The 15,380-nt window shown below is 45.3% G+C and overlaps 2 protein-coding genes across 4 annotated transcripts; both read left to right on the forward strand.

Annotated features, from left to right (window-relative positions):
• Window positions 1-1,578: 1,578 nt before the first annotated feature.
• Window positions 1,579-13,349, forward strand: rogdi (rogdi atypical leucine zipper). 3 transcript variants are annotated; one of them, XM_069175611.1, is made up of 11 exons: window positions 1,607-1,972; window positions 4,561-4,632; window positions 5,493-5,575; window positions 7,491-7,545; window positions 7,629-7,709; window positions 8,546-8,641; window positions 8,732-8,830; window positions 9,343-9,456; window positions 9,545-9,594; window positions 9,858-9,984; window positions 12,901-13,349. In XM_069175611.1, exons 1-11 carry the CDS (start codon window positions 1,805-1,807, stop codon window positions 12,940-12,942), a joined length of 987 nt encoding a protein of 328 aa, XP_069031712.1. In that variant the 5' UTR covers window positions 1,607-1,804; the 3' UTR covers window positions 12,943-13,349. The 3 variants fall into 3 exon arrangements, with proteins under 3 accessions (XP_069031714.1, XP_069031713.1, XP_069031712.1); XM_069175613.1 differs by lacking the exon at window positions 9,343-9,456 and having other exon boundaries at window positions 1,579-1,972; XM_069175612.1 differs by lacking the exon at window positions 4,561-4,632 and having other exon boundaries at window positions 1,605-1,972.
• Window positions 1,982-3,209, forward strand: LOC138214218 (collagen alpha-3(IV) chain-like). Its single transcript, XM_069175614.1, is given in 2 exon segments — window positions 1,982-2,815; window positions 2,818-3,209. Coding segments are annotated over 2 exon segments (630 nt in total). The 5' UTR covers window positions 1,982-2,385; the 3' UTR covers window positions 3,018-3,209.
• Window positions 13,350-15,380: the final 2,031 nt, after the last annotated feature.

Here is a 15,380-nt window from a genome sequence, read left to right on the forward strand (position 1 = left end):
AGCATTGCCCACAGCCTCACTTTCCCAGAATGCATCTTGCTGCCATTTCTTCACACACAAACGTGGCCATCCACACGAAGAAAGAAAACACGATTGTTGAGACCAGGCCTCCTTCCATCGCTCCGTGGTCCCGCTCACACTCCCCTCCACTTGTAGAAGCTTCCAGCGGTGGACGGAGGTCAGCAGCTGTAGTCCTGAACGCCCGACGCTCCGTCTCCTGACATCTGTCTGTCACAGCCCGTATGAAGTTTTCCATCAGTTTGTGCAGCAGTAGCTCTTCTGGCCAGCCTTCGCTCCCAACGCATTAATGAGTCTTGGCCAGGTACAAACCAGTGCATGCAGGGAACTCCCCCAGAGGACCTGCCCTTCTGGAGCTGCTCGGATCCCGTCGTCACAGACAAGACGGGGTTCTTAAAAAAACACCTCGGAGATACTTTAACTTCAATTTAACTCAAAATTATTTTCTAATAATTTTCTAAAACACCTGCTCACAAGAACCAATGCTGCATTTGGTGTGGACTCTTGTAAGCAGGAGATTAATCCACACTTAGTGCTGTACTCGCCCCACCTCCACCCTCCTGGTGGTGAAGTGACCAGTGATGGTGAAAGCCCCGTGGATCTATCGGCAGTGACGCCCTCCTCGCATATCTTCACTGTCGCCACAAAATACATTGGATGAAACAAAATAGACACCGATCATCCACGGTGATGAATTCGTTGTGAAGTGTCTCAGGAGGGCGTGTGACTCCTCCACCCACTGGGTGGTGAGCAGTTTCAACTTGTCTGGGATTTGTTCACTAGAATAAATATAATACCAGCTTTATCCATTGAAAAGCAAACAAGTGTGATTTGTTTTGTCTACTGTTAATGCAACAGGCCTTGTAAACTCATTATGATGCACCTGGTCTATAATCGACAAGTAATACTGGAACAAAGTGTAAAGGGCCCCAAAGTAGTAGAACTGGGAACTAGAACTTTTACTGCAGAGACAAACTACTGTGATTCTGGCTGAATACAAATCTGACTGTTTATTTTGTTTGTTTTTATCTCAAACAATATGAACCCCCATGTTTCATCTTACTGGGGTTTCACATGACTTAAAGTCATTTCATCATTTTCAGCAGCTTCCACTGAAAGGAGAAACACTAAGTGTAGTTTGTACAATATAATACAATAATAATAATAATAATTAAAATACCTATAGAATAAGAACAATATGATTCCTATGAACTTGAACCACGGAGCCCCTCAAATGAAGACCGGACCGGTGTGAACATGTCCCATGTCTCCTGAACGCTGCACGGTACCAACGTTTGGGCGACGCTGAGCGGAAGTTGTATTACCAAATAAGGATTAGTGGGTCGGTCCACCTTAACGGTGAACGTGTGACCAGCCTAATGCTGCATTCAGGTGGTTCACGTAAATATCGCAACCCAGTTTCCTCGTAGTTGTTCAGTTGGAATAACAAACAAATAAAACGGTTAACAACAACATTTTATTTTTGGAGGTGTTGGTTTGATGAACGACAGAGAGCACGCGGCTGCTGGATGCCCAGAATAACGACGATACATGTTAAATATGCACAAACAGCATCATCTGAGCGTGGCATTAAAGAATAAAACATGAGCAACCAGACATGAGCAGCTGTTTGTTCTGTGAGGGCCGTGATTTAACCTCCGCAGGTCAGCAGCGTCTTCATCCTCGTTTCATTCATATTTGCAGCTAATTTTGGTTTTTCATTTGGGCAGCTTCGTTATTTCCGACAGCAGCGAAGGCAACGGATCCTCCGCTAAGCTAGTTGGTAATGAGACACCTTCTTCCGAGGACCGAGGACAGGACCGAGGACAGGACCGTGTCTTCAAGGTGTCCACCGCGGGGTTCGTTCTCACTGGTCAACATGCTGAACCCTCAGAGGTCTCTGTCGGAGCTGCCAAAGATGTCCGCTGCCAGTCAGGTGGAGAGAGCGGTGCTGGTGAGATGTTCAGCCGCCGTGTCGGAGCCGCCGGCGGGCCGTCGGGGCTCGCGGCCCCCGGACCGGTCGCGGCTCGCTGTCCCCGGACCGGTCGCGGCTCGCGGCCCCCGGACCGGTCGCGGCTCGCTGTCCCCGGACCGGTCGCGGCTCGCTGTCCCCGGACCCGTCGGGGCTCGCGGCCCCCGGACCGGTCGCGGCTCGCTGTCCCCGGACCCGTCGGGGCTCGCGGCCCCCGGACCGGTCGCGGCTCGCTGTCCCCGGACCGTCTCTTCTGTCCCGGTTTGAGATTAGAAGAATGCACCTGGACGAAGCTAACATGGTAGCTGTTGCTAGCTGGGAGGGACGGGAGCATCCGCGCGCTCGGGGACAGGTGCTGACGTCAGGGCTCGCGCTGTCACCGTCCCTCTGCAGTGATGTGGACGGTCGGTGGGCCCGTGGCCGGTACTCACGGTCCTCCCGGTCCTCACGGTAGTCACGGTACTCCCGGTCCTCCCGGTACTCACGGTCCTCCCGGTCCTCACGGTAGTCACGGTACTCCCGGTTCTCCCGGTACTCACGGTACTCACGGTTCTCCCGGTACTCACGGTCCTCCCGGTCCTCACGGTAGTCACGGTACTCACGGTTCTCCCGGTACTCACGGTTCTCCTGGTCCTCCCGGTTCTCCCGGTTTCCCGGTCCTCCCGGTACTCCCGGTTCTCCCGGTCCTCCCGGTACTCCCGGTTCTCCCGGTACTCCCGGTTCTCCCGGTCCTCCCGGTTCTCCCGGTTTCCCGGTACTCCCGGTTCTCCCGGTTTCCCGGTTCTCCCGGTACTCTCGGTACTCCCGGTTCTCCCGGTACTCCCGGTTTCCCGGTCCTCCCGGTACTCCCGGTACTCCCGGTTCTCCTGGTCCTCCCGGTTCTCCCGGTACTCCCGGTTCTCCTGGTCCTCCCGGTCCTCCCAGTACTCCCGGTACTCCCGGTACTCCCGGTCCTTCCGGTCCTCCCGGTTCTCCCAGTACTCCCGGTTCTCCCGGTCCTCCCGGTTCTCCCGGTCCTCTGATCTGAAACACGCAGCGTGTTCACTGCTTTCTGTTTTCTTTGGAGAACAAACAGAACGAACGAGTGTTAACGGCATTTTATTAATTTACGGTTTGTCATCAATTGAAAGATTAAACTTGATGAAGACATCAAACATCACAGCAGAAGAAGTAAACACAGTTTCATTCTTCATCTTTTATTTTGTGTTTCTTTTGCTCTTTTCTCAGCTGGTTTGTCGTTCGGTCAGTAACAGGTCAGAAACTGGAGGTTCCCAAAGACCAAATGTTCTGTTCCATTAAACCGTCCAAAACAAAGACGTGACTTTTACTGTCAGCTGGTTTCAGAAGGAGAAATACATATTTCAATCTGAGAAGGTGAAACCACAGATTTTGCAAATTTTCTTTGAAAATGCACTAAAACACCAAATATGAATGTGGGCTCTACTTGATGTTCATCCTGAGTGTTCAGGATAGATATTTAATCTAGATATTTAATCCATTGTTAGATAAATAGATAAATACAGATGATGTTTTGCACCATGAATACATCTTTTAAAACGTTTTGTTTATCCAGTGGTGTGATTGGCTGTCACTCATTCAGCCAGTCAGCCTGTTTGTTTAGACTGACGTATGATGACTTTCATAAACATACGAGCTGCAGTATTGTGGTGTTGACGTGATGACATCGTGTCCTTCCTCAGCCCAGCGGTCTGATGTGTGGCACAAACACGGTTTCATTGTTGAGGAGTTCGTTCCAAAAAGGCGACTTCAGTAGTTTGGAAGTGATTCGATTACAAAACCACAGTAATATTAGTTTCCACGTTCAGGTTTACGTGCAGAGTTTTATGCTCTTGAAATTGATCATACAATATTTATCAATATTTAGTCATATCATCATGAATATTGTTATTGCAGAAATATTCACAAGTATTGTGAATATATTTTAAGGCCGTGTCGCTGCCTCTCAGCTACACCTGACTGGTGCAAAGTACGATCGGTGGTGCAGCACATGACTGAAAGTTGAGGTTACTTATAAATAAGTTATAAAAAGACAGTAGAGACATTCCTCTCCTAGAAAACGCTGACCTGACGGAGCGGTCGTGACTTCCAGAAGCTGATGGAGGTCCTGAAAGTCTTCAGTTTGTTCACATTCAGATTCTTCAACTGAAATGTTGCTGAGATGCTGCAGCGATGTGATCTGTGGATTCAGTTACAGCCGGCCGTGATCAAGATGACAGTGTTAACAACTATTTCTCTGACATCTCTAAATCATTTAAAACTTTTCTTAAGCAAGAAACACATATTTTGTGTGTATCTTATAGATATTACTGCACTCCAACAATGTTAAAACCATATGATTTTAATATGTGGCTTCTTCTGCCTCCTGTCAGAGCAGGAAGTATATTCAAGGTTCAGCATCATGGATGAGAGGAAGCTCACTCTGTATTGGAGTCATCATGTTGTCCATGGTGCTCTGGAGCTATTTCCTCCAATAGGACATCCTAAATGTTGATGTTGGTTTGTATTTTAATCATCATTCAGGAGTTCAATCTTTATTTATTATTTGGTAGGAGGAGGAGTTCAACTGGCTGCTGAAGGAAGAAGTGCATGCTGTCCTGAAGCAGCTGCAGGACGTCCTGAAGGTGAAGCTGTCCTGTAGCTGTGGTTGGGGCTCAGTATGATGTGCTTACAATCACTACCACAATGTTAAAGGGCCATTACATCAATTGTGCATGTGAAGATCTGATTACTTGTCATGGGGAGTCCTACACAGCCAGTTCAAACATTTTATACAATATGATAAACAATTCCAGATGAGCTTTCTGCAGTCTGATGATGTCATAATAATCTCATCTCACCTTTAGAGCAGAAAGAACTCAGTAAGAGCTAGTTTCAGACAGTTTGAGCTGATTCGTTGTTTTTTTACAGGCAGGGCGGGTCAAATAGAGACACCCTATCAAGATGCATCATGGGACATATACGATCCCAGTCAGGATATCTCTGCAAACATCTGCTTTAATTTGAACCCCAACATAATAGCATTAATAACTGGCTTGAATAACCCTTAAGAAGTTGTATTTTTCCAGGTATATGACAAGTATGCACAATTATATGAAATAAAAAAAGCAATACAGTCTCACTGTTATACATTTTAATAAGGCAAAGCTCCTGACACATGTACAACATATATAATAGTAATTGTATTTAGCTTGCTCAGAATCCAGAATGAAACAGAAATGTGTAAATTGATGAGAGAATATGAATATGTATCATCACATGATACCAGTGAACGTCAGTAAATGGTTGCATTGAATTATTACTCCTGTGATGCAGAGTTCAACATATATTCAGGGTTGATTGCAGACCTGAAGAACAGTTATACAGTCGTGCAGTATTTTACTGTAGAACACAAACATTCAGCTGAAGGTCTGTAGAATTTCTTGAACTTCATTTTACAAAGGTTTTAAACCTCCGTAACCTTTTTTCGTGTCGTTGTCAACAGGAGGCGTCGAGACGTTTCTCCATGCCGACGCCGGGCCTGGAGAGTCAGCTCAAACAGGAAAACTTCATCCTCGGCAGCTCAACGTAATACTTCATATCCATTCATTTTCTCTTTATGGTCATACAGTGGGTACGGAAAGTATTCAGACCCCTTTACATTTTTCACTCTTTGTTTCATTGCAGCCATTTGCTAAATTCAAAAAAGTTCATTTTATTTCTCATTAATGTACACTCAGCACCCCATGTTGACAGAAAAAAACAGAAATGTAGAAATTTGTGCAAATTTATTAAAAAAGAAAACCTGAAATATCACATGGTCATAAGTATTCAGACCCTTTGCTCAGTATTGAGTAGAAGCACCCTTTTGAGCTCGTACAGCCATGAGTCTTCTTGGGAATGATGCAACAAGCTTTTCACACCTGGATTTGGGGATCCTCTGCCATTCTTCCTTGCAGATCCTCTCCAGTTCCCTCAGGTTGGATGGTGAACGTTGGTGGACAGCCATTTTCAGGTCTCTCCAGAGATGCTCAATTGGGTTTAGGTCAGGGCTCTGGCTGGGCCAGTCAAGAATGGTCACAGAGTTGTTCCGAAGCCACTCCTTTGTTATTTTAGCTGTGTGCTTCGGGTCATTGTCTTGTTGGAAGGTGAACCTTCGGCCCAGTCTGAGGTCCAGAGCACTCTGGAAGAGGTTTTCTTCCAGGATATCTCTGTACTTGGCCGCATTCATCTTTCCTTCAATTGCAACCGGTCGTCCTGTCCCTGCAGCTGAAAAACACCCCCATAGCATGATGCTGCCACCACCATGTTTCACTGTTGGGATTGTATTGGGCAGGTGATGAGCAGTGCCTGGTTTTCTCCACACATACCGCTTAGAATTAACGCGAACAAGTTCAATCTTGGTCTCATCAGACCAGAGAATCTTATTTCTCATAGTCTGGGAGTCCTTCATGTGTTTTTTGTCAAACTCTATGCGGGCTTTCATATGTCTTGCACTGAGGAGAGGCTTCCGTCGGGCCACTCTGCCATAAAGCCCCGACTGGTGGAGGGCTGCAGTGATAGTTGACTTTGTGGAACTTTCTCCCATCTCCCTACTGCATCTCTGGAGCTCAGCCACAGTGATCTTTGGGTTCTTCTTTACCTCTCTCACCAAGGCTCTTCTCCCATGTTTGCTCAGTTTGTCTGGACGGCCAGGTCTAGGAAGAGTTCTGGTCGTCCCAAACTTCTTCCATTTAAGGATTATGGAGGCCACTGTGCTCTTAGGAACCTTGAGTGCTGCAGAAATTATTTTGTAACCTCGGCCAGATCTGTGCCTTGCCACAATTCTGTCTCTGAGCTCCTTGGACAGTTCCTTCGACCTCATGATTCTCATTTGCTCTGACATGCACTGTGAGCTGTAAGGTCTTATATAGACAGGTGTGTGCCTTTCCTAATCAAGTCCAATCAGTTTAATTAAACACAGCTGGACTCCAATGAAGGAGTAGAACCATCTCAAGGAGGATCAGAAGAAATGGACAGCATGTGAGTTAAATATGAGTCACAGCAAAGGGTCTGAATACTTATGACCATGTGATATTTCAGTTTTTCTTTTTTAATAAATTTGCACAAATTTCTACATTTCTGTTTTTTCTGTCAACATGGGGTGCTGAGTGTACATTAATGAGAAATAAAATGAACTTTTTTGATTTTAGCAAATGGCTGCAATGAAACAAAGAGTGAAACATTTAAAGGGGTCTGAATACTTTCCGTACCCACTGTATAGTTGCTGTACAGTTACAAAGTCAAGGTCATCCCACGTGTAAAAAGTGGGCGGTGTGTTACGTAATGTCTTCCTGTGGGGAAGCGGCTGCCCGGTGCTCATTGATAGCTGCTCTGAACGGGTTTGTTATCTCCTTCATGTTATCATCTTTTAGATTCAGATCAGGTGACCTCCTGCACTGTAAACTGTCTTCGCTGTTGTTCCTGTAGTGATGCTGAAATCCAGATGTGGTGTGTTTTGCAGAATGGATCAGGTGAAGGGTGTGCTGACTCTGCAGGGGGAGGCTCTGACTCAGGCTGTGAGTTTGCAGTGTTCTCATTATGTGAACACAAAACATTGATTTAATAGGAATGTTTGTTAATGTTTTACTTTTCTCAACAGGATGTAAACCTGAAGGTTGCAAAGAGCAGCCAAGTGCTGCACTTTCAGTTCAGAGAAGACAAGCAGTGGAAACTGCAGCAGGTAATGAATGTCAGCGAGCAGCAGCGTTCGTCAGGAACCTTTTAAACTCCTTCAGGCCTGAATCATCTTTTGTTTTTACACTTCCCTACTCTTCTTTCATACAGACCTTTGATCTTTGACCTTTTTTCAACTTCTGCAAGGGAGCCAGCACACAAGTTGCAGACAGAATAATCAAAAACTAATGAATAAAACATGTGAGGGGAGGCTAACAGTAAGACAAGAATTGTTTTGAATTCATTATTGATGACTGACAAAAAAAGAGAATTTGTGTCTTCAGAATATTTTCCACGACAGTCGTATAATCAACTGAGACATGTTACAGTGTTCTTAACATGATCCTTCATAATACTTCAAGTTCGGAAAGGCACATTTTTCCTGTCTATCAATACTTATGCAGTTAAATGACCAGAGTCCAACCAAATATGTCATTTTAAACTAACAGAGCATTTAAAGTCCAGAATCAGAATCAGCTTTATTGGCCAGGTATGTTTACACATAGAAGGAATTTATGTCTGGTTTCAAACATAAAGGGACATATATACATAAACAGCTAAGTTCTGTCTTGTGAAAGCTGGGCTGCCTGTTTGAGCCACTTGTCCTTTAGCAGAATGAGACGATCTAAAGTGTCTGAAACCTTTTTAAACAGCACTGCATTAAATTCATCTGAAAAAGGTGACGTTTCTTAGACCATTTCCTGTTTTTTCCTCCCTTGCTGGTCACCTGAGGGTTTTGAATAACCTGATTTGTTTTGGGTGGGTGGAGCCTCCCCAGTGACTTCATCCATGTTATGTAAATGCTGAAATCCTTCTGTCCACATCCGTCTGCTGTTGCTTTAGATCCAGGATGCCAGGAACCACGTGAACCAGGCTCTGCAGCTGCTCGGCAGCCACGATGAAAGCTACCACTTCAAGACAGGCGCTGAGGTTAACAAGGTGTGTGGCCCTCCTCCGGCCGCTACGGAGCTGAGTTCAGGTCCTTTCCTGGTCAGTGACACTAACATCACATCTCTGTTGCTGCTGTAGCTCATGGATGCAGTGATGCTCCAGCTGACACGAGCACGAAACCGCCTCACCACCCCCGCCTCCATGACGCTGCCTGAGCTGGCAACCAGCGGGGTGATGGTAGACAATACACACACACACACACACACACACACACACACACACACACACACACACACACACACACACACACACACACAGAGTAACACCAGGAGCATTTTTTAAGGCTGTTCTGATCAAATCTGACAATTAGGATGAATGTATCAACCAATATTATCTTCTTTCTTTTTTTATAAACTTTCTGCCAAAACAAATATATTTGATAAGAATTCCAAGTTACTGATGAATTCTGATGACGATGTTACAGTAATGAATGAAAGTATGTGGAAACCTCCACCCTCGCTCTGTTTCATCCTTCTGGTTTGGACTGTTGCTGATTTAATCTGGAACCTTCAGTTCAGAGGACAAAATCTTCATGTTTTATTTAGACCCCATGTTGACTTGACTATGTATGACACATACTTTTGGACATATGCATATACAGCTGATATACACAGAGAGAGAGAGAATGTTAGCTTGTTTAGCACAAAGCCTGGTGCTGCTGATTCATTCCTTTCTGTCTGTGTCTCCAGAAAATGTTCACCCCTCCCATGCCCGGAGACGTAATGGTGAACTTTTACATCAACTTAAGCAAACTGTGTCTGACTGTCTACCAGCTTCATGTGCTGCCTCCCAACACCACCAAGGTGACAACATGTGACACCCTGTAAAAAGCAAGCTACATGCAGCGTCATGTGACCAACGGTTTCATGTCTTCGTCTCTTATCTCCACAGAATTTCAAGCCAGCTGGAAGCTCAGTGTTGCACAACCCTGGTACGATGTTGTAAGTCTGGTTTCTCTCTTTATTTCTTTCCCTCTCTGGGTCTTTCTGACATTCTTCCTTTTTGCAAAATGCTCGCTATATAAACAGATTACAGCAAAAACAACAACATTAATTTGATATATATTATGTATAATAAATGGATAGTTACTGACAGCCCTTTTTATTGTATGTTTATTATTGGGATTGTAGGACTCTATTCAGAAGTGTGTGACATTCAATAAGCGCATCTCGTCCTTAAACCTGTCTTGACTTTGCGTCCACAGCGAGCTCAACAGCAACCGCTTCGAGGTGAGCCACGTCCACAAGGTGGAGTGTGTGGTGCCGTGGCTCAACGACACGCTGGTGTTCTTCACCATCTCGCTGCAGCTCTGCCAGCAGCTCAAGGACAAGGTGGGTGTCTCCAAATATAGGACTTAAATGATGAATCATCATTCTCCTGCTGTAACAGTTAGCATCCATCCACACTACACAGGAGATAGACGTGTGTGTGTGTGTGTGTGTGTGTGTGTGTGTGTGTGTGTGTGTGTGTGTGTGTGTGTGTGTGTGAGAGAGACCAGCTGGTCGTCTGCAGCTCTTTGACTTTGTGTTTCTCCTCAGCTTTATTTTTGAAGCCTTTCTTGCTTTATAATCAGTCACCTCTAAAGTATTTGATTTAAGTCCCACTTGTAACTAAATCCTGCCTTCACATCCCCTCTGATCCCTCTGAGTCCCTCTTACTCCCTCTGATCCATCTGATCCATCTGATTTCCTCTGATCACTCTGATTCCCACTGATTTCCTCTGATCACTCTGATTTCCTCTGATCCATCTGATTTCCTCTGATCACTCTGATTCCCACTGATTTCCTCTGATCACTCTGATTTCCTCTGATCACTCTGATTCCCACTGATTTCCTCTGATCACTCTGATTTCCTCTGATCACTCTGATTCCCACTGATTTCCTCTGATCACTCTGATTTCCTCTGATCACTCTGATTTCCTCCGAATTCCTCTGATTGCCTCTGATCATTGATTCCCTCTGATTTCCTCTGATTCCTCTGATCACTCTGATTTCCTCTGAATTCCTCTGCTTTCCTCTGATCACTGATTCCCTCTGATCACTCTAATTTCCTCTGATTCCCTCTAATCCATCTGCTTCCTCTGAATCGCTCTGATCCCTCTGATTCCCCTGATTTCCTCTGATTCACTCTGATTTCCTCTGATCACTGATTTCCTCTGATCACTGATTTCCTCTGATCACTGATTTCCTCTGATCACTGATTCCTCTGATTTCCTCTGATTCCTCTGATCACTCTGATTTCCTGATTCCTCTGATTTTCTCTGATCACTCTGATTTCCTTTGAATTCCTCTGATTGCCTCTGATCACTGAATTCCTCTGCTTTCCTCTGATCACTCTGAATTCCTCTGATTTCCTCTGAGATCACAATGCATTAGTTCAGATAAAGACGCAATTGCTTCAGTTTTACTGTGAATTTAACATTTTTATAATGCAAACTAAAAATAGTGTTTTTGGACACAAATTGATGACCACATCTATCACTTGTTTTCATGATATATATCTAAAGTTTTACAACGTACGCTCGGTCCTCCACTTTAATTCAGTGGGAAAGCAATGCAGGACTGATCACGCTCGTCCTGCAGTTCTCATTCGCTTCAAGTAATGAGAAGCTCAAGAGTGCGCTGGAGTTTGAGGTTGGCACTGAGGCTGATGCTGAGGTTGAGGTTGGGGTTGAGGCTGAGATTGGGGTTGAGGTTGAGGCTGACGTTGAGGCTGAGGGTGAGGCTGAGGTTGCGGCTAAGGTTGAGGCTGAGATTGGGGTTGAGGCTGAGGCTGAGATTGAGGTTGAGGCTGAGATTGGGGTTGAGGTTGAGATTGAGGCTGAGGTTGGGGCTGAGGCTGATGCTGAGGTTGGGGCTGAGGTTGAGGCTGAGGTTGGGGATGAGGCTGAGGTTGAGATTGAGGTTGAGGCTGAGGTTGAGATTGGGGCTGAGGTTGGGGCTGAGGTTGAGATTGGGGCTGAGATTGGGGCTGAGGCTGAGATTGGGGCTGAGGTTGAGGCTGAGATTGATGTTGAGATTGAGGCTGAGGTTGGGGATGAGGTTGAGGCTGAGATTGAGGCTGAGGTTGGGGCTGAGATTGGGGCTGAGGTTGAGGCTGAGATTGAGGCTGAGGTTGAGATTGGGGCTGAGGTTGAGGCTGAGATTGAGGCTGAGGTTGGGGCTGAGATTGGGGCTGAGGTTGAGATTGGGGCTGAGGTTGAGGCTGAGGCTGGGGTTGAGGCTGAGGTTGAGGCTGAGATTGAGGCTGAGGTTGAGATTGGGGATGAGGTTGAGGCTGAGATTGAGGTTGAGGTTGGGGCTGAGGTTGAGGCTGAGATTGAGGCTGAGGTTGGGGCTGAGATTGAGGCTGAGGTTGAGATTGGGGCTGAGGTTGAGGCTGAGATTGAGGCTGAGGTTGGGGCTGAGATTGAGGCTGAGGTTGAGATTGGGGCTGAGGTTGAGATTGGGGCTGAGGTTGGGGCTGAGATTGAGGTTGAGGCTGAGATTGAGGCTGAGGTTGGGGCTGAGATTGAGGTTGAGGTTGGGGCTGAGGTTGAGGCTGAGATTGAGGCTGAGGTTGGGGCTGAGATTGAGGCTGAGATTGAGATTGGGGCTGAGGTTGAGGCTGAGGCTGGGGCTGAGGCTGAGGTTGAGGCTGAGATTGAGGCTGAGGCTGAGGCTGGGGCTGAGGTTGAGGCTGAGATTGAGGTTGTGGTTGAGATTGGGGCTGAGGTTGAGGCTGAGGCTGAGGCTGAGGTTGAGGTTGAGGCTGAGGCTGAGGCTGGGGCTGAGGCTGAGGTTGAGGCTGAGGCTGGGGCTGAGGCTGAGGTTGAGGCTGAGATTGAGGCTGTGGTTGAGATTGGGGCTGAGCTGGATGCTGAGGTCGAGGCCGAGGTTGAGGTTGATGTTGAGATTAGGTCCTGTGCACTGGGAGCACATATCGGTGTGGACAACCTTTTCATAATTTGGTGAACACCAACAGAGAGCATCGTGGTGCAGCGTGGTTCAGAGGTACAGGAGGAGGACGACATCATTCAAACATGTCAAAGTCATCTGCAGTCACGAACAAACCAACTGGCTGCGTTCACCCCTTAAAAACTGCTGTGCTGCAGCAGCTTGTCAGTTTTGTGATGGCTGAAGACGAAGCAGACAAGAGTTAGCTTCATTTTATACACGATGATGGGTTGTGATGAGTTTACTGTGACTTGTTGGTCATTTTGTATAAATCTCCAGTAACAACTCTTCTCTGCTGTCGCTGTCTTTTAGATATCCGTCTTCTCCAGTTTCTGGAACTACAGACCTTTCTAATGCAGTCCATCCTCCACAGACGGGTCAGCAGCAAGCGTACCGCTCCAGTGTAAGGGACATCCTGGGAAGCTTTTATTTTTCTATGTATAATATCATATCATGCAGTCGTTTAGTCTAAAAGTGTTGCATGATTAGCTGAAAGAACCCGAGATATCAACATTTTGCCATTTCCAGCTGACTGACATTCCCTCGATGTGTGTTGAATCTCACAGTACTGACTTGAACTTCTCACGAATGAATGTGATTGTTGTTCTTTTATTTTTAGGATTATTTCTTGTCATGTTAAAGCAGTTTAGTCCTGACCGAGTATTTATCCCAAAGTGATCAGCTGTTGTGAGGAACACTACTTTTTGACTCCGGTTAGGAGGACTGAGCAGCTCTAAGTCATCTCAGTGGTGGTGGTGGGGGGGGGGGGGGGGGGGGGGGTCCTTCCTTTTAAGCTTCAAGAGGGCTCTCAGCCAATTCTACATGTTGACGTGTTTTACGTGTCAATTTTCACAATTCTACTTTCTAAGATGAAGAGACAAACTACAGGCCTGTAACTACAGTAATGCTTTTTGTCATGAAGGTCAACATATTTATTCTAAAATATTCCAATCAATGTAAAAAAAAAGTGCCAAGATGAAAAGTTGGCTCAAAGTTCATTCATTCCATAACACTGCCTTTCATTAATATCTAATGTTGGAAAGAGAAGGAGAAACAACAGATATTTCCTCTCAGCCAATCTGTCATTGGACGGTTCATCTGATGATCTGAGGCAGCCCGACTTCAAGCACATTGAACTGTTGGTCCTCATGGGGCCAGTTTCCCTGCAGTGACGAGCAGATCTCATTCAGAGTATAAATAAATGTGAGCGGTGTCTAGCAGAGTCGCCCACTGGATGTCTGTGCAGAGGAAGTCCGGCTGCTGTTCCAACCATCAGACTTTGATGTGGAGCTCAAACAGCTGTGATCAGCCGTGTGTTGGGGGTCCTTCTCGTTACAGAAAGCTTTAATATATTATATTATATACTTAGCAGCATTCCTGCCAATGCTCAAAGGATCTATAATGGCTACACTTTAAATTGAACAGGGCGTTACTGTATTGAGATCAAATTTGTTATCTAAAAACCAAAGCCAAATGCAGTCATTGACGTGTGATAACGGCACGTCCACAGAAACGGTGCTTTTACTGTACGATGACATCATGAAGTTAACGACCCTCTGACAAACACACGTCAATCAGAGAACACATTTTATCTTCCAAAGTAACTCCATGAAACACGGAGTACATCAGTCTCAGCACAGCTCTACAGGCTGCTGATGGGATGGGTTCTACAGATAAGTACCATTTCTGTTTTCAGATCTGCCCGAACTGATTGAACGAAATGGGAAAATGAACTAAAAACAGATTAAATGTTACAGACTATAGAGCAGCCTTAGTTTGGGTTTGGAGCCCATAAATGTAACAAGAAGTCTGATTAAAACTAGAAATATCACTGAAATAATGATACTTTAGCTTTTGGAAGATATCTCAAACTCTGCTGCTCAGATTTTGATGGCTTGTAGTTATGATGTTGTATATTATTAAGTCCCTCTAGCTTCAACCACGTTCACTACAAAACGACTGGAGGGATTGTTTCATGTCCACAGTTCCAGTAAATCCAGCTGTAGAAAACAGAAAACCTATCCTGAGAATTTGTTTCACGACTTCTATATTTCTGTGAAAAGCACTGGGTGAGAAATGCTAAACACTCCAATGTGCTCTTTCAGAGGATGTTGGACAGATCGGACAGGACTGTTTGTAGCTCAGGTTAGCCCAAAACTGGCCGTTATTTAAGCTTTATATACGTCAGCAGCTTTGCAGCGTTTGTTCAATGAAGTAAGCTTAGAAGGAAATATGAAGACTATGCAGAGAAACTCCAGCAGCTTTTACAGCCCCGGCTGAATCATACAACACTGATCCAAATATGGGATCAGGTAAACCGGGGTGGTTCAAGTCCACTGTGTTCCTGTAGTGTCATGAAGGTACAGATGAGTGGGAGGACTGAGATGATCTATAACGACAACATACCACCCTGTAAATCCATTTAAAGGAGACCGCTGATACGAGGCTTTCATGTTATGTTGTGTATTTATTGAGCTGAGCCAGTGTGTTTTTTTATTCCTCATTGTCTTGTTTGGTTAAAATGACAACTCACATTTCCCTTTTTGTTACTTCCTGTATATGTCTGAATGATAAGCTGTTGATGCAGTTCAAGTATTTCGTATTTATTTTGTATATTTTTGTGACTATGTGTTCATGAATGAAACACTAATCCAATCATGAACAAATGACTTCATTCCAGTAAGTGTTAATCTATTTGGAAAAGCTAGCTATCGTATTTATCTGTGCAATAAAACTATTGTAAACACTAGTGGAGTTTCTCTTCTCTGTTCATATCTGCCAGCTGTGTTTTA

Source organism: Embiotoca jacksoni, unplaced genomic scaffold (genome assembly GCF_022577435.1).
Source record: "Embiotoca jacksoni isolate LCO1_2020_lvr unplaced genomic scaffold, fEmbJac1.0.p SCAF_69, whole genome shotgun sequence".
NCBI classification, from domain to species: Eukaryota; Metazoa; Chordata; class Actinopteri; family Embiotocidae; genus Embiotoca; species Embiotoca jacksoni.